The sequence below is a fragment of the Scyliorhinus canicula genome, chromosome 11 (genome assembly GCF_902713615.1).
Source record: "Scyliorhinus canicula chromosome 11, sScyCan1.1, whole genome shotgun sequence".
NCBI lineage: Eukaryota > Metazoa > Chordata > Chondrichthyes > Carcharhiniformes > Scyliorhinidae > Scyliorhinus > Scyliorhinus canicula.
This window is the reverse complement of record NC_052156.1, coordinates 103,200,146-103,220,628: the sequence shown is the minus strand read 5'-3', so window position 1 is coordinate 103,220,628 and position 20,483 is coordinate 103,200,146. Positions and strand designations below refer to the sequence as shown.

The window sequence follows — 20,483 nt, the reverse complement described above, 5'->3', positions numbered from 1 at the left end:
TATGTCTTTTACCCTGCCCTTCTGCCTCCAGAGATCAATGGACCAACATGCCATGGTCTCTTTGTTCCACAGAACGTCCTAGTGTCATGCCGTTCATTGAATACATTGCATACTTCCTTGTCAGATTACTCCTTCCAAACTATATAACCTCACACTTTTTAGGGTTAAATTTCAGCTGCCACGTTTCTGCCCATTTGATCCCATTAATATCTTCCTGTAACCCAAGACACTCAACCTCACTGTTAACCACCCAGCCAATCTTTGTGTCATCCGCAGACTTACTGATCCTACGTCCCACATAGTCATTTATGTAATTGATATAATGACGAATAATAGGGGACCCAGCGCAGGTCCCTGTGGTATACCACTGGACGCAGGTTTTCAGTCACTAAAACAGCCTTCGGCCACCATCCTCTATCTCCTACACTAAGCCAATTTTGAATCCACCTTATCAAATTACTCTGTATCCCATGTGCATTTGCCTTTATACGTCTCCCATGTGGGACCTTGTCAGAGGCTTTGCTGAAATCTATGGGATCCATAAGTTAAGATGTCAACCACTGAGAAACTAATACAACTATTATATTCCCAAAAGTCCTCTTCACCCTCCCCCAACCAGCAAAGTATCCAAATTGATCTTAAAAGAATCCAAGGTTTTCACTACCGCCATCTCTGGGATTCCGGTACATGTGTTGATCACTCCGGATTGTCTACTCCTAAATTGGCCTTCTGCTAGTTTGAACCTCAGTCAATGTTCTGCTCTTACAGTTCTAAGTTAAATTAATGCTAGGAGTTTTTAACCTTGTGGGAAAACTTGTAGAACCATCATGATGAGTTAGAATAGGGGGCACAATTCTCCGCTGCCCACGACGGGTCGGAGAATAGCGGGAGGGCCTTCCCGACATTTTCCCGACCTCCCGCTATTCTCCCCCCCCCCCCCCCCCCCCCAACACGGCCGCCCCACGACACGAATCGCTGCTCACCGTTTTTTACGGCGAACAGCGATTCTCCCCAGGCCGATGGGCCGTATTCCCAGGCCTTTACGGCCGTTTTCACGAACGCAAACACACCTGCTCTCACCGTTCGTGAAAACGGCCGCAAAGTGCTGTCCCGGACAACCATGGCACCGATTGGCACGGCCGCACTATGGCCGTGCCAAGGGTGGCATGGGCCTGCGATCGGTGGGCACCGATCGCGGGCAGTGGGTCCGACACCCGCGCACTCTTTGCTCCTCCGCCACCCCGCAGGATCAGTCCGCAGGGCGGCTGAGGGGCATGACGGCCCGCGCATGCACGGGTTTGACGCATATGCGTGATGACGTCATCCGCGCATGCGCGGGTTGGAGCCGTCCAACCCGCGCGTGCGCGGCTGATGTCATCGTGCGCGTCAGCCGCCGTGACGCTTGGCGCGCGGGCTTAGCGATGGTCGCTAAGCCAGCGATGCCGTGCTTCACGGGATGGTGCTGCTAGCCCCGCCCGGGGGGGAGAATCGGGTCCCGGGAGGGGGCGCGGAGGCTGCCGTGAAACACGGCCAGTTTCACGGCAGCCTTTACGACTCTCCGCATTTGCGGAGAATCGCGCCCAGGGTCTTTTGAATCCAATATTGGATTTATCTCATTTGGATATTGGGGGCTGGATTCTCCGCCAGCCGGATGCTCCATTTTGCCAGTAGCCCGGGGGTTTCCTGGTGGTGTGGGGCTGCCCCACAATGGGAAACCCCATTGATCAGCCGGCGTAACGGAGCATCCCACCAGCGGGGTAAAACAGAAATGTGGCGCAGCAGGGTGGAGAATCCAGCCCCTGAAATTAATAGTAATCATTTGGGTGACTTTCATGTTTATTGAGATGGGAGGAGTCAGTGTTTGGGGAATGAAGCACCCTTTAACATAAAGTGCATCAAGTGGTAAAGGTGAGTTGTCCCTTCATATCTCAACACCAGTCTCAGAAGGCTATCCTTTAAGAAGCAGTGCGATGCTTCCATGCCCATATCTCTCCAGTATATCTGAATGAGACTAATAGTTTGTTGGCAAATATCTATGCATTCCTTAGACTTGCACCCGACAGGAACTGAGTTGAGGCTGTCCCGTGTTCACTTAAACTCTTTAGAGTTTTCAAGAGAGGGAAAACTTTCATCCCGGAAGTCTGGGCTGGATTTGAACCTCGGTCTCCAGAGGTGAAAGGGCACCCATTTTCCCCAGACATTCCCTATTTGTAAGTCTCTTAAGGAAATCAACAATAAAGAATACTGTTCAGAGGAAACTGTGAGAAAGATAAGTACCCAGTCTGTGCTGAAGGATAATGGACAATTGGAAGTGTTGTTTAAGATTTATTGTCTGGGGCAGCAGTTACACTCAACTAATTAAAGATCCTGCTTTGTTTGGGTTTGTCTTCTGCCTTAAATTGGCAAATGCTGGTAGTTATGCCTCTGGATTCTGTCTGGCGATATAACAAATAATTGGAGTGTCAGCAGCCACATAATAATGACGTATAAAGTATAATTTTGTTTTCAGGAGTATGTGTGAGATTTAAAATGCACACAACATGTCAGTCTTGTCTATGTGCAGTTTTGGGCGTGAGGTATACAGAGTGGCGCATAAATTAGGGTAAAGCCAACTGGAAATACTCAGCTGCATCAGCTGCTTCTCGGAGCAACTCGGGATGCTGGCCTCTGTTATTTTTTAAATTACAGAACTACATTGCTTCTGGAATGCGAAATGAAATATTTATCCTTCAAGTATGTTTGTATGTTATTTTTTTCAATCCGCTAACAGCAAGAGCAGTGTATTATGAACTGAGTTTTACATTTCCTCTGCAGATACTCATCTGTGTTTCATCAGTACTCCACATTTAGTGGCCACTAAAAGCAAACTAAACCAGAACATCAGTGCCTATCCATCTGTACAGTACACTCTTTGTTCTCAGTAGTATGTTTTCTAGGCTACATAGTTTGTTAAAAATCTTGGACAGTCATGTTTAGTCTTAGAATTTTATGACCTTACCTGAATGTATTATATATAGGAAACTGTAAAAAGTATTATCACAAATATGTAACATTCTGGTATTTGTTTATGTTCAATATTAAAGCAGTTTGGATTTCTGAGGTTTCTCATTGCACTCCTGTTGAGTGAGATCACCAGCACTTTGTAGATGCAGTTTCATTAACAATTCTTAACTGGAGGCGTCATCGATCTATTTTAACTAACATAAACTTAACACTTTGTTTTTAAAAAAGGCAGTGTAAAATCATACAATCTAAAACTCAACATGCTATTGTTTTGCAATCATTTCTTAACATGGCCTTCTGCAAATCTGGGTGCTGATGAAATGTTAAACAGTATGTAAGGTTCTTCTTGTTTATTTCCATTATTTCCCCTTTCTCTTATTTTTGCTGTTACATTTGATTTATGGGTATGTGCCTTTTAGACAGCCTGTATCTTTAATTCAAGCAGAAGGAAGCAGTGGCGTGTGCCTTTAATTCAAACAGAAGAATCCAGAAGGCTATGCTGATTTAGACTGATGATTGAAGGCTGGCCGGCATCATAAAACCATAAGATATAGGAGCAGAATTCGGCCACTCGGCCCATCGAGTCTGCTCCGCCATTCAATCATGGCTGATATCATCCCCATTCTCCTGCCTTCTACCCATAAATCCTGATCCCCTTATTAATCAAGAACCTATCTATCTCTGTCTCAGAGACAGTCAGTGATTTGGCCTCTGTAGCCATCTACGGCAAAGAATTCCACAGATTCACCACTCTTTGACTGAAGAAATTCCTCCTCATCTCGGTTTTAAAAGATCATCCCTTTAGTCTGTGATTGTATCCTCTGTGTCCTCAGTGATGACCCGATTTGATAGATTTGGCTGGTGGCCAATGAATTGGCCCAAAGGCCTGTGCTCTGTCCATTAACTGGTGGTGATTGGATCTGATCCCACTGGAATGTTTTCAGAGTCACAAGCTTCCAGTTTGGTTTCAGTTTTGATTCTGGCAGCCTGTAAGAAGAAATCTAACTAGCTATCTCCAAAAGGATCTAACTAATCCTCTCCAGAAGGTCACTGTGGGGAGCTGACTCTCTCCAGCAAGTCTGGGTGATATTCTCTTGATACTGCAGAGGCTGAAGTCAAACCCTGAGCTGAAATAAGGTGTCTCCCCATAAAGATATAGGCCAGAAGGCGAATCTCGAGCTGAAGGCCCAGTTTGATGAGAAATAAGCGGCTGGATTCTCCAACCCCCTGCTAGACCAGAGAATCGCTGGGGGCCGGCGTGAATCTCGCCGTCTCCCGAATTCTCCGGCACCGGATATTCAGCGGAGGCGGGAATCACGCCGCGCCAGTCGGCGCCCCCCCCCCCCGGTGATTCTCTGGCCCGGGCCGGATCGAAGTCCCGCTGCTGTAATGCCGGTCCCGCTGGCGTCAATCAAACCACCTCTTTTACCGGCAGGACTGGCGGGCTCCTCGCGGGCCGATCTGGCCCGGGATCGGGGCCCACCGATCTGCGGGCCGGCCTGTGCCGTGGGGGCACTCTTTTCCTTCCGCATCAGCCATAGACTACGCGATGGCCGACACGGAAGTGACCCCCTCCCCTGCGCATGCGTGGGGATGACATCAGCAGCCGCTGACGCTCCCGCGCATGCGCGGACTTCCTCCGGCTGGCAAAGTCCCTTTGGCCCCGGCTGGCGAGGCGCCATAGCCCTTCAACGCCAGCCGGCGGGACGGCATCCACTCTGGCGCGGGCCTACCCCGTCAAGGTTAGGGGTTAGCCCCTAAAGGTGCGGAGACATCCGCAACTTTGAGGCGGCCCGACGCCGGAGTGGTTCACGCCACTCCATCCCGCCGGGACCCCCCGCCCCGCCGGGTAGGGGAGAACCCAGCCCAAGGTGTCTCTCCAGAAAGCCTGCTGACTGTGTGTACTGAATTTTCCAAACTACAAGGACCCTGAATGAATGACTCTACAAAAAAGACTATTACCGGCTGCAAACCAGAGATTTAAACCAGCAAGTATGCTGTGAAGAAAGTGTGCTGAAGATCCACCATCTGAAGCAAAGACTTCTCTTTTGACTATCATCCTTATTATTTTTATCCCTTTCCACCCATCTCTGTTTGTCTGCCTTGTGTGTGTGGATAGAGGGTGAGGCAGTTAAAGTGGGTAGTCGGTAATAGCTTGTTGTTCTGCAGTTGTATTTATTGCATATTTCATGATAGCTCCTGCTATAAAGAAACAGTAATCGTGTTTAAACATATAAACCTGGTGACTGTAGTTATTGGGCAGCCAAAGGCCAGACTTTGGGTATTTTTATAAGAATTATTGGTTAATTTACTTGTGTTGTGACTCCGGGACGAGTGGGGCTGGAATTAACCGCACACTTTCTCAGGGTGTCGTAGCAAGTACTGGTTTTCTCCACTGATATTTTTTTTGTTTCTGTTGTAGGCAAACCTGTGGCACAAGACTATAATGTGCCTCCTACCTGGAAACCCTCAGCAAAATCTGTTGTGCAGATAGAAGATCAGGATCCAGTCCCTGAAGAGCAGGTAAGAACATGTATGCACAGACTCATTTTCTGAAGAGCAGGTGCCTACTCCACTACTGTTACTGTTTTGAAAGTGTAGTGGAAACTCTGCTTACATCTCCCATCCTGTGGATTATGGTGCAGAGGGACTCGAAGGACGTTTCTGTCCAAAGTTTAAGGTTACGGAATTCTGATTTAAAAGTTTGTTTATTCATATCCGACCTCTGCTATAGCTGAAAGTGAAATCTGATGTTAATTATAAGTTGCTTTTGTTGGCAACTTTAAAGAATACAATTAATATCTCATCACCAGCAACTCAACTAGACACAAATCATATTGCTTTTAGTTCTAATGTATGGAGACTTAGGAGCAAGAGTAGGACAGATATACAAATTCAGAATGTACAAAAATATTCTGAAGTGAGAGTATTTATTTTGATTTTGCTTGCCAGTTATCAGGTGAGGCACTCGCAGCTTGAAGAACCCCGGAGCGGAAGCTTCCCTTCATGGTGTGAACCTAGAACCTTTCTAGAGTAGTGAACTGACAGAGTAGTGACTGCATGCTATGTACCAGTACGTGTGGTGTTTCTTTCAAACTCTTGCCCCGGCTCATTGCAGATTATTTTTAGAACAGCTGAAGAGAAGGCAAGTCACCCAGAAAAATAGGAGGCAAGCAGACTGGGAACAGCAATGTAATTCCATTTTCATACATTGGATCCTGACAGTATCTTTGCTACCACAGTCCACACTCAGGAAATTTCAGAGCAGACTAAACCTGCCATCTTTCATATGCCAATTTCTCTAGATTTACAACTTTTACATTTGCAGACAAGAGCCAAATTTCTTCCCAACACCGAGGCCAGTGAAGATGGAATATATATTTTATTTTACTAAACTGTGGTTAGTCTGATTGATATTACATCATGTTTAAATCTGCCAGCTGAGACATACTGTTGCTTTTTCTCTCTCTCTGTCTCAAGGAACTTGAGGCTTATGTCGAAGAATCTGACTCGGATGGAGAGTTTAGAGGGGACAGCTTTAACTACTTGTCACCAGAGGAGCGAGAAAAGGATAAGCGAGAGAAGGAGGAATCCAGGAGAATGCTTCAGGAACTGAAAAGTGTGTTGGGATTCAAGGCCTCCGAGCTGGAGAGGCAGAAGTGGAAACAGCTACTATTCAATGACCACGGTGAGCAATAATGTTACCCCTGTTGAGTTGGTAAGCTTTTATCAGTGTTTATGAGATTTTTTTAAAATTAATTTACGGAATGTCGGCATAACTCCCTAGGTTCTAGGGATAGCATTTATTCCCTATCCCTAATTGCCTTGAGAAGGTGGTAGAAGCTGCCTTCTTGAACTGTTGCAGCCCATCTGGTGTAGGTGCACACACAGTGCTGTTAGGGAGAGAATGCGGGGGATTTTGACTGCGATAATGTTAGGAAAACAAAGGTAGTTTTAAGAGATTTATATTTGCATTGGTAAACATTAGAAATAAGGTATAGTTCTAAGTGGGTTAATTTAATGTTTCCGCACCTGGAAGGGTAAACCTATAGATAGATTCATGCTGAACAAAGGTGTTTGTGTATCTGTGTGTATGTGGAGATTGGTTAAGTTCCAACTGTGTTTTTATTGTGCTCAGAGAAGGCTACAATAGGAAGAATGAATAAAAGGCATAAGCATGTGGGTGTTGATTAGCAACTGGGGCCTTGTAAGAAGCTTTTAAGCTTTAGCTTAATTTGTGAGCACTTGGAGTCAGGACCTCGGGGAGTGAACATCTTTCAACTCTGCCAGAAGAAAGACTGGACAGGACAGGAACTACAAAGAGGCAGGCTCCCTGAAGTACAAGTTACAGCCCAGAGAACCAGGGAATTAGGACAGGAAGAATGTTTAGGATTAGTGGAGTTAAGAGAACAGAGACCTAGATATTAATCAAAAGAATTAAAGGTAACTCAAGGCCAATGTTCGAAGGCTTTTAAATGTTATTATGATGCCCTCAGAAGGAGAGGAGGTGGAGGTGGTGGTAGATTGGATGCGGAGAAGGCTTTTGATCGGGTGGAGTGGAATTACCTGTGGGAGGCGCTGGGAAGGTTTGGGTTTGGTGAGGGCTTTATTGACGGCGGTTGCTCTAATCAGGCACCAGTAGCGAGTGTGCGTACGAACCGGCTGAGGTCGGGGTACTTTAAACTACACCAAGGGATGAGGCAAGGGTGCCCCCTTTCCCCCATTACTGCTTGCTCTGGCCATAGTGCTATTTGCCATAGCGTTAAGAGCCTCTTGGAACTGGAAAGGGCTGGTTCGGGGGGATGTGGAGCACCGGGTCTCGCTTTACGTATATTTCAGACCCGTTGGAGGGGATGGGGGAAGTAATGCGAATCCTGGGGGAATTTGGCAATTTTTCGGGGTATAAATTGAAATGAAATGAAATGAAAATCGCTTATTGTCACGAGTAGGCTTCAAATGAAGTTACTGTGAAAAGCCCCTAGTCGCCACATTCCGGCGCCTGTTCGGGGTGGCTGTTACGGGAATCGAACCGTGCTGCTGGCTTGCTTTGGTCTGCTTTCAAAGCCAGCGATTAGCCCTGTGAGCTAAACAGCCCCTACTGGGGTTGAACATGGGGAAATGCGAGATGTTCGCGATCCAGGCAAGAGGACAGGGGAAGGGACTGGGAGAGCTGCCAATTAGAATGGTAAGAAAGAGCTTTCGATATCTGGGAATCCAGGTGGCCTGGGAATGGGAGGCACTGCACAAGTTAAACCTACCCCGGTTGGTAGAACAAATGGAAGGGGACTTTGACAGATGGGACATTCTCCCGCTAGCACTGGCAGGGAGGGTACAGACCATGACAATAACTGTCCTCCCCAGATTTCTGTTTGTCTTTCAGTGCCTCCCCATTTTCATCCCAAAGGCCTTTTTTCAAGCGGGTGAATAAGGTTATTTTGGGCTTTGTGTGGGCAGGTAAAACCCCGCGAGTGAAGAAAGTGTTGCTGGAGCGCAGTCGGGGGCAGGGTGGGTTGGCGCTGCCGAACTTCTGCAATTACTGCTGGGAGGCTAATATAGCCATGATTAGGAAGCGGGTAGTGGGGGAGGGGGAGGCATGGGAGCGGATAGAGGCAGCGTCATGCAAAAGATACCAGTTTGGGAGCACTGATTACGGCACCTCTTCCGTTCTCGCCGGTCCAATACTCTACAAGTCCGGTGGTGGTGGCGGCTCTGAGAATCTGGGGGCAATGGAGGAGATATAAGAGAGTTTAGGGAGCATCGGTTTGGACCCCCATTTATAATGATCATCGGTTTGTACCAGGTAGGCTGGATGGTGGGTTCCGGAGTTGGCACAGGGCAGGAATTAGAAGGATGGGGGATCTATTTATTCCCAGCTTGAAAGCCTTGGAGAATAAATTTGAATTGCCAGGAGGGAATGGGTTTAGGTATTTGCAGGTGCGAGACTTCCTGAGAAAGCAGGTTTTGGCCTTTCCGCTGCTGCCGCCACGGGGGATACAGGACAGAGTAGTCTCCAGTACCTGGATGGGAGAGGTATATTCTCTCAGATATTCTCTTCAGATATTTATCAGGAGCTTTCGGAGGCAGAGGAAACTCCAGTGGAGGAGCTTAAGGGCAAGTGGGAGGATGAGCTAGTAGGAGAGATAGAGGCAGGTCTATGGACGGAAGCCCTCAGCAGGGTTAACACCTCCTCATCATGTGCCAGGCTCAGCCTGATACAATTTAAGGTAGTCCACCAGGCACACATGACAGCGGCTAGGATGAGCAGGTTTTTCGGGGTAGAGGATAGGTGTGCGAGGTGCGTGGGAAGCCCAGCAAATCATGTCCACATGTTTTGGGGCTTGCCCGAAGCTGAGAGGGTTTCGGCAGGGTTTTGCTAAAAACATGGGTGGTGCCGAGTCTGGCGGTAGCGATCATTGGAGTGTCGGAAGAGCCGGGAGTTCAGGGGGCGAAAGAGGCCAACATCTTGGCCTTTGCCTCCCTGGTAGCCTGGAGACAGATCTTGTTAATGTGGAGGGAGTCGAAGCCCCAGAGTGTAGAAACCTGGGTTAGTGATATAGCTGGGTTTCTCAGTCTCGAGAAAATAAAGTTTGCCTAAGTGGGTCAATGTTAGGGTTTACCCAGAGGTGGCAGCTGTTCGTTGACTTTCTCGGGGAAAATTAAAACATCAGCAGATGCAGTATTCTGGGGGGGGGGGGGGGGGGGGGGGGGAGATGATGTTTTATAGTTGGGGTGTGTGAAGATTGAGATGGGGGGGAATGTTTATTATACCATGTTGATGTCATTGTCTATGTTATTTTTATAAAAATTTTCACATATCTTAATAAAAATATATATTTTTTAAAGAATTAAAGGAAGTGTAAACACAGTGTTCTGAGTTAAAGGGACAATTGTAGTAACCCGATTTTAAGTGGGGCGGCAGCCTTCAAAGTCAAATCAAATGCCTGGTCCCCTTTTAATACAGTCTGGGAATCGAGAGTTAAAGCAATTGTGAGCAGTTTGCACAGCAATAAAGACAAATAAATCTTAGAGGTTGATGTCAAATCCTGGACTGGATTAGCTGTTAAAAGTGGTGCGGAAGCTTTGTTTAACAGGGTTATTTGGAAAATCTGGTCTGGATTTTGGAATGTAAACCACTAAGGGAAAGCATAATTAAGAGCAAAGATTTTAAAGCATGTTTTTGAGAGTGGAGTTTGGAAACTTTCACATGACAATCATCTGGGGGGTTCTGAGGAGATACCCACAAATGTTCACTTGGGGATCAGAGTGAAGAGTGTATTTGCCCACAGTCATCTTGTGTGCTTAAAAGGGACTTTGATTTACTATGACCAATGTAGATTAAGATATACTTTGCAATCCACGTTAATCCTAAAACCTGTGTGTAATTGTTAAAATTGTGGGGGTGGGGTGGGGGGGGGGGGGGGGGGGTGAGTAAAAGCATATTGAATCATCCACTTTTTTCATGTTTAATGTTTTTTTTCTTGTTGTTAAAACTAATTAGCGGTCCTGTGACTATCTTCCTCCATGTTTTTTTTTAAGTTATTTGAGCCAGCGGTCCCTTCTGGGATCTTACCGTACAGTTATAACATCAACTGGGATCATAATAATTAGTCACAGTTGATGCTGGCACAGTTGCAGTTACTGCCACTACTTTGCCTTGAGAAGATGGTGATGAGCAGCCTCCTCCACCAACCGCAGTCCTTGTGATGGTGCTCCCACCTGGGAACTAGGCAAATGCCCTTTTTTATAGAAAAATCTAGTATTGGAGTAATTAGCATTATGACAGGAAAGGAAAGTAGTGATGTGAAGAATGAGCAGAGAATAGGACAAATAGAATTTATCATTCAAAAAGCCAGAGCAAACAGGATCCTCCGTGACCCTCGAGTGCTATATCATTCTAATGCAAGTGTGAATAACAACGAACCGTAACTTCCGAGTTCCCTATTTGGGTACCCCAAATATGCAGTTGGGATCCCACCACCTTGGAACTTCACAGGTAAGGGTATGTACACCAATCGCCCAGAAGTACAAACTTTCTCTGGCAATTGCGCTGTGCTGGGAACCAGCCGAAAATGCGATTTTAAGTTGCAAACTTCGGATGATTCTGACAGGGTTACACAAATAGTTACTCAGAAAAAGTTAGAAGAATTAAACCTCTTCTAACTTCTGGGTAACTGTTGTAAAGACCCAGACTGGACCCCCCCCCCCCCCCCTCCCCCCCCCTCTCCACCCACACAGGACTCTCCACTGTCCCCAGCCCAAGTTAATTTATTTATCTTCACTTTTAGTAAGGTTAGCTGAGAGACGCTAGGGAGAACTCTTCTGTGGGATCCTTGCATCTGAGAGGGGATATCCTTGATTTAGTGTCTCAGCCTGTATCAGGATATGTCACTGTTAGTTCACTGTCACTGGGTGATCAGAATCCCCCAGATTCTGATTCTGGATGCACCACAGGGACTGCAGCGGTTCAAGAAGACCAGCTCACCACCACCTCCCCAAGGGCACTTATGGTTGGGCAATAAATGCTGATCTAGCTAGCAATGCCCACATCCCATGAATGAAAAAAGGGTTTACTATCTCAGATTTACCAGATTAACTCCTGGGGGGGGGGGGGGGGGGGGGGGGGGTTATTCAGGACGGTTGGACAGACCAGGCTGGTAGCTGCTGGAGTTGAGAAGAGAAAGAGGCAACTTGATTAAAACCCTTTGGGGTCTTGACAGGGTGGATGTGTAAAGAATATTTCTTCTTGTGGGAGAATCTAGTATGAGGGGGTCAATGTTTAAAAATAAGGAGTAATCCATTTCAGACAGCGATGAGAAATATTTTTTTCTCTGACGTCGTGAGTCTCTGGAACTCTCTGCCTCAAATGCCAGTGGAGCAGAATCTTTATGAATAGGCAGCGCTAGATAGATTCTTGATTAACAAAGGAGTGAAAGGGTATCGGGGTGGGCAGAAACGTGGGGTTGAGATTACAATCAAATCAGCCATGATCTTTTGAATGGCAGAGCAGGCTCGAGAGGCCAAATGGCCTACTCTTGCTCAAAATTAGTATGTTTGTATCCAAACAATAGCATTTTGGATAGTGCTGCACACTCTTAATATTGCGGTGAAGTGGAAACCTGGAGTGGCTGCTCAACTTTCAGGGGTGGGGCTTGAACCCTTGACCCTCCGGTTTAGAGGCAGGAGTGTCTTCCGCTGAGCCACAGCTGATGTTGTTTCATTTGAATAGTGAGGAAAACTCAAGCAGGTGGATCAGCTATGTTACCAGCTCTCAATTCTGTTATTTGGGATCTAATTTCTGTTTCTAGCAGTGGGCTCCAGTCATTTCTAAAGCTGTCATTGCTTAAGCTAAAGGAATTCGAGGGTTGTAATGTGAGTAATTAAAAAGAAGGAAAGGGATGTGACAAATGAACAAGACAGCTGCATTTTTCAGAGTTAACATAAAATAACCAACATGCTGTGTTCATTAATAGGCTTTGTCATCTTTCAACCTGATAATCTAACTAACCATGGCATGCTTCAAAACTTTTTTTATAGCTGCCCTGAAAACTATTTCATCTGTGGATTTAACACAGCTGGAGAGAGTCCCAGTGGAATGGCAGGAGGTGAATGCAAATGAGCAAGGTCAGAAGGCTTGTGAAGACAGCTTCCATCAGGCAGATGTCAATCAGGTACACGTCTTCAAGGATAGCAAAGAATGTTGCCCATCAATAGGACCAGACTGCATAGATGTACTTCCGAATCGTAGCAAAGACACCGATCCAAGTGACACAACTGGAATCGCTGGGGTAGGTAGATCGGCTTGCTGCTCAGAGACAGCAGACCATTCCATAGAAGAGCAAGAAAATTCACATCCAGCTGCGTCTGACCAGCTGCAGACAGCTGTTAAACTGAGACTAACCGAAGGACATGAGACAGTCTCCCTCCACCTTACCTCAGCGCTGGCAGCACAGGTTGCCGCTCTTTCACACAGCTTTGTTTGCTTACCAGAACAGACTTTTGGGGATGATGATGAGGAGGGAGAAGAGGATGATGATGCTACTACAGATAAAGACATTGAAAGTGTAAATCCTGGAACTCAGTAAATACAGAGTGACTGGAGTACGGAAAGCCTTATTTATTATTTAAAAGCAGGTCAGTGCTGTGATGCAGAAAGTACTCGCTGTAACAAGGGCAGTGAAACATTTTGTTCAGCAAAGTGTCTAACGTCTACTGCGCTGTGTGAATTTTCACTATAAACAATGAGGGTTCTCTATGGTGACTGGCACACTTGGCTGCTACTGAAACATAGAATGACCTACCTATTCAGCAACTAGTTGCATTGTTTCTTCTTAGTCCCTGTGCCCTTACCTCATGTGAAGGATTTGAGTGACAGGTTCTAGGGAAGTCGGTTACAATTCCTTTGGACCTATGCATGAGCCTTCTAAGAGGCAGGCACACTACTCTACATAATCCCAATGATACAAAATACTCCCCATCATGCTGCATTTGAACAGTGATGGTGTACCAAGTGAAAAAAGTGTTGAGTACAGCAGCTGACGCCACAATACCTCTAAGAGTAATCATGTTACTGGATGAGTTACACAGACTAATCCAAAGACCACTCTGGCAGTTTGAGAGTTTGAATTCCATTTTAAAACTCTGGAAATAAAATCAAAATCAGGTAGCAGTAAAAGTGACCGTGAAAGTGAACGTATTGCTGTGCTTTCTGAAAGAGCTGAGCAGGCCACTTGGTTACGACTGTGAACTCAAGATGGGAATAACTGCAAGTCACACCAGTGAACAATCCCAAGAATATATATTTTTTTAAAAGATGGTTCTGCTTCATCTTCTCACCAACAAGATTATCTATGATTCTATGATTATAAAAGCTTTGTTTAGTTTTTATCTTTTTCAAAAATAAGTATGAACTGGTTTGGCCTCCAGCATTGCGCTGTTTACTGTTTTAAAGTCACAAAGTACCTCATCAATTCCCTCAGCCAGATTGAAGGTCTGCGGGCTTCACTCTGTGCACTGTACTTATGAATGTACATTTATGGATTTGCCTTTAATTCAGATCACACAATAAAGGCCCTCAAAACAGATCAAGTCTTTCCAGTCATTCTTTTGAACACCAAGAGGTCAGTACTAAACTGCTACAGAGGGGTAGGAGTAAAAACCACCCAACTTGTAGTAGTTGGTGGAAGCTATTCATCATAGCCGAGGACATCACTGCAGGAGTTCCTCAAGGTAGTGTCCTAGGCCCAACCATCTTCAGCTGCTTCATCAATTACCTTCCCTCCATCATAAGGGCAGAAGTGGGAATGTTCGCTAATGATTGCACCATGTTCAACAACATTTGTGACTCCTCAGATACTGAAGACCAGCAAGACCCGGACAATATCCTGGCTTGGGCTGATTATCCGAACAGGCGCCAGAATGTGTCGACTAGGGGCTTTTCATAGTAACTTCATTGAAGCCTACTTTTGACAATAAGTGATTATTATTAGTGGCAGGCAGTGGCCATCTCTAGCAAGAGAGTATCTAACCATCATCCCTTGACATTCAACAGCATTACCATCACTGACTCCTCCTCAATCAACATCCTGGGATTACCATTGTCCAGAAATTGAATTGGACTAGCTACAACAGCTAGGTCAAAGATTGGTCATTTTGCAGCAAATAACCCACCGCCTGACTCCCCAAATCATGTCCACCATCTACGAGCACCATGGAGAGCATGTGATGGAATGCTCTCCACTTCTCTGGATAACTGCAGCTCCCACAACACTTAAGCAGCTCAACACCATCCAGGGCAAAGCAGCCCCGCTTAATTGGCAGATTATACACACCTTAAACATTCACTCCTTCCTGGACTGGAATGCCTGAGCTGGTGGCTGTGACTAAGGGTGTAGAGTCTTTCAAGGCATCCAAGCAGTCGCTGTTTAAAGTCACAAAGAAGCGGAGGAAAAGCCGCAAGCAGAGATACTCCACCTTCGTGTACCTGCTGCTGACCCAAATGCACCCTTCCGCTTGGATCTCGTCCAATGCCAAGAGCGCAATGATCTTCTTCGTGGTCGACATTTTGGAATGCATCGCCCCCAAGGCCTTGCACCTGATTTACTACAAGTGGCACACCATCTTGGCCTAGGAGACTAAGAGTGCCATCCACCTCCTGGGAGAACTGGCCACACACACGCCATCTCCGAGGGCACAAAAGCCGTCACCCAGTACACCAACTCTGTTTAGGTCCACCATACTGAAAGAGTTTTAAAAAATATAAAAAGAAACACCACTGACACGCAGTGGCAGCAGTTTGTACCATCTAAAAGTTTCACTGCAACACAACAAGGCCCCTGTGAAATAAGCAAGTAAAGTAACTTTTAGTTTTGGGGCAATATGTTTCTGCTTATACAGAACAGGGGATTGAATTCCACTAAGTGCCATTTATGCCTAAAATTCCGCTGGGTGTTATTTATAACATCATTCCCTCACAAGTAAATTGGTTAATGATTCTTTAAATAGCATGTGCGGGGATTTTACACAAGCCTAATCATCAGTGTGTTAAAGATGGTTCACAGTCGAACCCCCAGAAGAGTTTAACTCGTATGTCCCATTACAACAAACTGAAACTGAATGACAATGCTGTCTGGGTTACAGATAGTTTTCGTAGAGTTTCCAATTTCATGGCCCACTGTATTGTATGGTCTGATGTGGTACGAGACAATACTGAATAGGAATGGAATGCATAGGAATATTTTTAACCCATGGTGTCTGCGGAACTAATTGACTTCACTCAGTGTAGTGTTTGATGAGGTTTCACAATTGACCTCATTGTCCCTAGGCAAGAGATTGTTTTAAAAATAAATCAGTCAGGATTTCTACTCCTGAGTACTCTGTAGCGATGTGTGCTTGAAAGTTGGTGTGCTTGTGTGTATGTTTGTGGAGTGACAGGAATCATCAAAAATTGTTCCCTCTTAAGCTGCAGGGATAGGGGCAAAGGATTAGCACTTGGTTTTCTCATCTCTTGACTTCTTTCCTCCAGTGCCTCCTTGCTGCTCTTCCATAAATTCTTAATAAATTCTGAACCTGTTTAAAGTGGAACTGCCCCTGAATGCTGGTCCATTATTCCCATCCACGCTGAACCCGAGCGGCTTCCTCTACCCAAATGCATCCACTTTTAAAATCTTGTGCAAATCCCTAACCTTATGACTTCCTCCAGTCCTTTTTACCATCTCCACTCCCTTGTTTCCTCTTTTCCCTCTTGTCTTCCACTTCCCATCCGCAATCATTCCTCAACCCATCAGCCCTTACAGAGCCCTCAGCTCTACACACTGCAGCTCACTCCATTAGTATGTGAGTTGTGCCCACAGTTCCCAAACTCCTGATCTAATCTGAGCCAAACCATCATGGAGGTAAACTGTGACTGCAGTGTCTTCTGCTGTGGCACAGTAGATAGCACTCTCGCCGCTGAGTCAGAATGTCATAGGTTCAAAGTCCCACTCCAAAGACTAGAGCACAAAAATCTATGCTGAAACTCCAAGCTGCATGCTCGGGCAGATGTAAAACATCGTACCGCAGTGTTTGAAGAAGAACAAAGGCAATCTTTGTCATGTCCTGGACAATATTTGTTGCTCAACCAACACCCCTAAAACAGGTATCTGGTCATTAGTTCATTGCTGTTTGTGGGAGCTTATTGCATGCAAATTGGCTGCAGCCTTCCTACATTATTGCAGTGACTGCATTTCAAAAGTACTTTAAAGTGCTTTACATTCTGTGGCTATGAAAATTTGGTTCTAATAAATGGTTTCAGGCATCTTGCTACACATTGAAGTCACGCAGGGACTTGAGGGAAAATGAAGTTTATGCTATTTATGCAACCAGCTGGGCAAATTTGCCATCTGTATATAGTATAAAGAGTGATCCTTAATTTCAAGTTCATCGTCAGCTAATCCATATCTAAAAGCACACATTAAATAACATTAATCACAAAGCAGAGAAGAGATTTTGTAACTTTCAATTCCAAGGATCACATGTCACACTAACGGGTGAAGGTACCAGGATGTATTGGATAAAAGCAAATTACTGCGGATGCTGGAATCTGAAACCAAAAGAGAAAATGCTGGAAAATCTCAGCAGGATTGGCAGCATCTGTAAGGAGAGAAAAAAAACTCATGTTTTGAGTCCAGATGACCCTTTGTCAAAGCTAAAAGGCATAGAGAGTGGGAGATATTTATACTGTCGGGGTGAAGGAATGAAAGATGAGTCATAGCTACAGAAACTAATGGAAAAGAGTGCTAATGGCAATTGCCAGAGAGAATAAAAGGTGTGAAAGGCCAAACAGCAGAGAAACTAAAATCAGAGGATAAACTGTGACAGATGTAGATGTTGGGGCCCCCAAGTCAAGGCCTTGTAATCCTTTCATATCCTTTTCTCAATATCAACGGATAAGCTTGCTCTTTACGGAGCAGGGGAACTCTGGGCTTGTCTTCAGTGTTTTTCATCTCTTCTTCCTTCATGCAGCTCGCCATGACACATGCTGGGATGGAAGTTCCTGTTGTGCGGGTATGACTGGTAGTCCGCTCACCTTTGCGTTTTACTGTGTGTTGTGCTGTTGTTAAAGGATGGCTGTTACTTGGTTCCATCACCCTTTGTGGCACTGTCATACTGGCTGGGGACTGCAGCGTCAGCTCTGTGATCATGGGGTTTATCTCTCTGACAAAGGTCAGAGCCAAAGGTGAAGTTTGCCTTCATTGCTGGTTCCTCTCTTAACTGTCATTGACTCAAGGTGTCATGGTAACCACCTGAGTAGCAAACCTGCTCTGCAGAGAGAGAGAAGTGAATTTAGAGCTGTCCCAAGTCCCAGTCCCAAGAATCTTTCTTGTTTGAGCTCTCGGGATTGGATTAGATTGGATTTGTTTATTGTCACGTGTACCGAGGTACAGTGAAAAGTATTTTTCTGCAAGCAGCTCAACAGATCATTCAGTACATGGGAAGAAAAGGGAATTAAACAGAATTCAAGAAAATACATGAGAATACATAATAGGGCAACACAATATATACAATGTAACTACATAAACATTGGCATCGGATGAAGCATACATGGGTGTAGTGTTAATGAGGTCAGTCCATAAGATGGTCATTTAGGAGTCTGGTGACAGTGGGGAAGAAGCTGTTTTTGAGTCTGTCCGTGCGTGTTCTCAGACTTCTGTATCTCCTGCCCGATGGAAGAAGTTGGAAAAGTGAGTAAGCCGGGTGGGAGGGATCCTTGATTATGCTGCCCACTTTCCCCAGGCAGCGGGAGGTGTAGATGGAGTCCATGGATGGGAGGCAGGTTCGTGTGATGGACTGGGCGGTATTCACGACTCTCTGAAGTTCCTTGCGGTCCTGGGCCAAGCAGTTGCCATACCAGGCTCTGATGCAGCCCGATAGGATGCTCTCTATAGTGCATCTGTAAAAGTTGGTAAGGGTTAATGTGGAACTTGCAGTTATGTATAATTTATGAAAGTGGTTGTGTTGACATTCCTGATGTTTTCAGGAGATTCAGAGCTACGCAGGCATCTCTGCATGAGAGAAAAAGTCTAGTTACGGTTACTGTACATCAGCTCAAAGATTTGTTTGCTGCCATTCCTCAATGGCTTCAGATTCATGGCTATGACTGCAAGTCCCTTTCCTCCGAGCCCGTAGAGTTGTGTGTCTGTTGTTCATAGCCGACTGGAAGTCGCTTTCCTCCGAGCCCGTGGAGTTGTGTGTCTGTTGTTCATTGCCAGAGATGTCTCAGCCACGGTTTCACATCCAAAGCCCATAACACTAGCTCCAGTGTCCAACTTAAAGTTTGTGAAATGGCCATTAGCTGAGTTGTCCACATTTTGAATTAAAATCCAGAATCTTTGACCTCACCCAAAAAGCATGGCTGAGGGTGCTCATAGTGTGCTGTCTTGATTGAAAATCCTCTTGGGATCTTCTCGATGTTTTGACTTTGCACAGTTTGCCAAAGTGTTTTAGTCGATAATACTCAAAGCATTGGGCCGAAATTGCCAAATATTGATCATGCCTGTCAGTGCCCTTTACTCCACAATACTGGCATTGATACTATATTGGTCAGTTCGGGTATTGCTCCCTGAGCCTGGAGTGTCCCTGATTCTGTGTTGTTTCACTAACTGAACACTGGGGTTTACTTTGTACCAAAGTTTACTTTCTCCCCTTGATATAGATCTGTAGTGTAAATGGATTTCAGATTGCCTGACAACCTGGGTGGCTTTCTCAAGGGGTGGATCTTCCTTCGTTTGAAGAATGTCTTAAGAGTGGGTTGTCTGCCTCTCCTCTATATATTCTATTCCTAATTAGCTCAGATTTCAGGTCATTCTAATCACAGCCTTCAGCCATACTATATACCGAATTGTAAAGGGAACAACAATTTATACTGAGAAGAGCATGCTGATTGGCTAGCAAGTGGTCTCTAATTGGTAGAGGTGTTGCCATGGAGAATTCATCAGTTGACTGATAACTGGCAGTTAACTGCCAAGTTAGCTTTAAATTTAAAGCAAGCAGGTTGACTCTGGTCGAGGCATTGCCTTGGGGAATGAACCAGAAAATGGCTGTCGCTTATTTTGTTTAGATTAAAAAGGGGCAATGTGTGTACATGTTCTTTTTATCTACAAAGGATATGGACCTATGTAGCTTCTAGCATTTATAAGCAAACCACAATGCAAGCCTGACCTATTATATTAAATTGTAATTCTTGTTTAGCAAATGTCATCTGATTGCAGAATCACATCTAATATTTGACAGTTTTGAGTGTTATGACATCCTGGGCTAGGGCCCAGAGTCACAAGACTGTTATGACATCCTGGGCTAGGGAGCTAAGACTTTATGGTGGAACAGTTGAGGAACAGCGGAGAACCTTTCAAGCGATTTTTCACAGTGCTCAGCAAAGGTTTATACCAACAAAAAGGAAGGACGGTAGAAAGAGGGAAAATCGACCGTGGATATCTAAGGAAATAAGGGAGAGTATCAAATTGAAGGAAAAAGCATATAAAGTGGCAAAGATTGCTGGGAGATTAGAGGACTGGGAAATCTTTAGGGGGCAACAGAAAGCTATAAAGAAGAGTAAGATAGAGTATGAGAGTAAACTTGCTCAGAATATAAAAACAGACAGTAAAAGTTTCTACAAATATATAAAACAAAAAAGAGTGGCTAAGGTAAATATTGGTCCTTTAGAGGATGAGAAGGGAGTTTTAATAATGGGAAATGAGGAAATGGCTGAGGAACTGAACAGGTTTTTTGGGTCGGTCTTCACAGTGGAAGACACAAATAACATGCCAGCGACTGATAGAAATGAGGCTATGACAGGTGAGGACCTTGAGAGGATTGTTATCACTAAGGAGGTAGTGAAGGGCAAGCTAATGGGGCTAAAGGTAGACAAGTCTCCTGGCCCTGATGGAATGCATCCCAGAGTGCTAAAAGAGATGGCTAGGGAAATTGCAGATGCACTAGTCATAATT

At 45.2% G+C, this 20,483-nt stretch overlaps 1 protein-coding gene across 1 annotated transcript in view; it reads left to right on the top strand.

Moving 5' to 3' along the window:
• The window catches only part of vezt (vezatin, adherens junctions transmembrane protein), a 120,361-nt gene extending 106,277 nt beyond the window's left edge, over positions 1-14,084 (top strand). The window contains exons 10-12 of the mRNA XM_038810923.1: positions 5,426-5,526; positions 6,484-6,691; positions 12,538-14,084. Coding sequence (XP_038666851.1) covers positions 5,426-5,526; positions 6,484-6,691; positions 12,538-13,085 — 857 coding nt within the window. The 3' untranslated portion in view covers positions 13,086-14,084. The remainder of the gene's footprint in view (positions 1-5,425; positions 5,527-6,483; positions 6,692-12,537) is intronic.
• Positions 14,085-20,483: the final 6,399 nt, after the last annotated feature.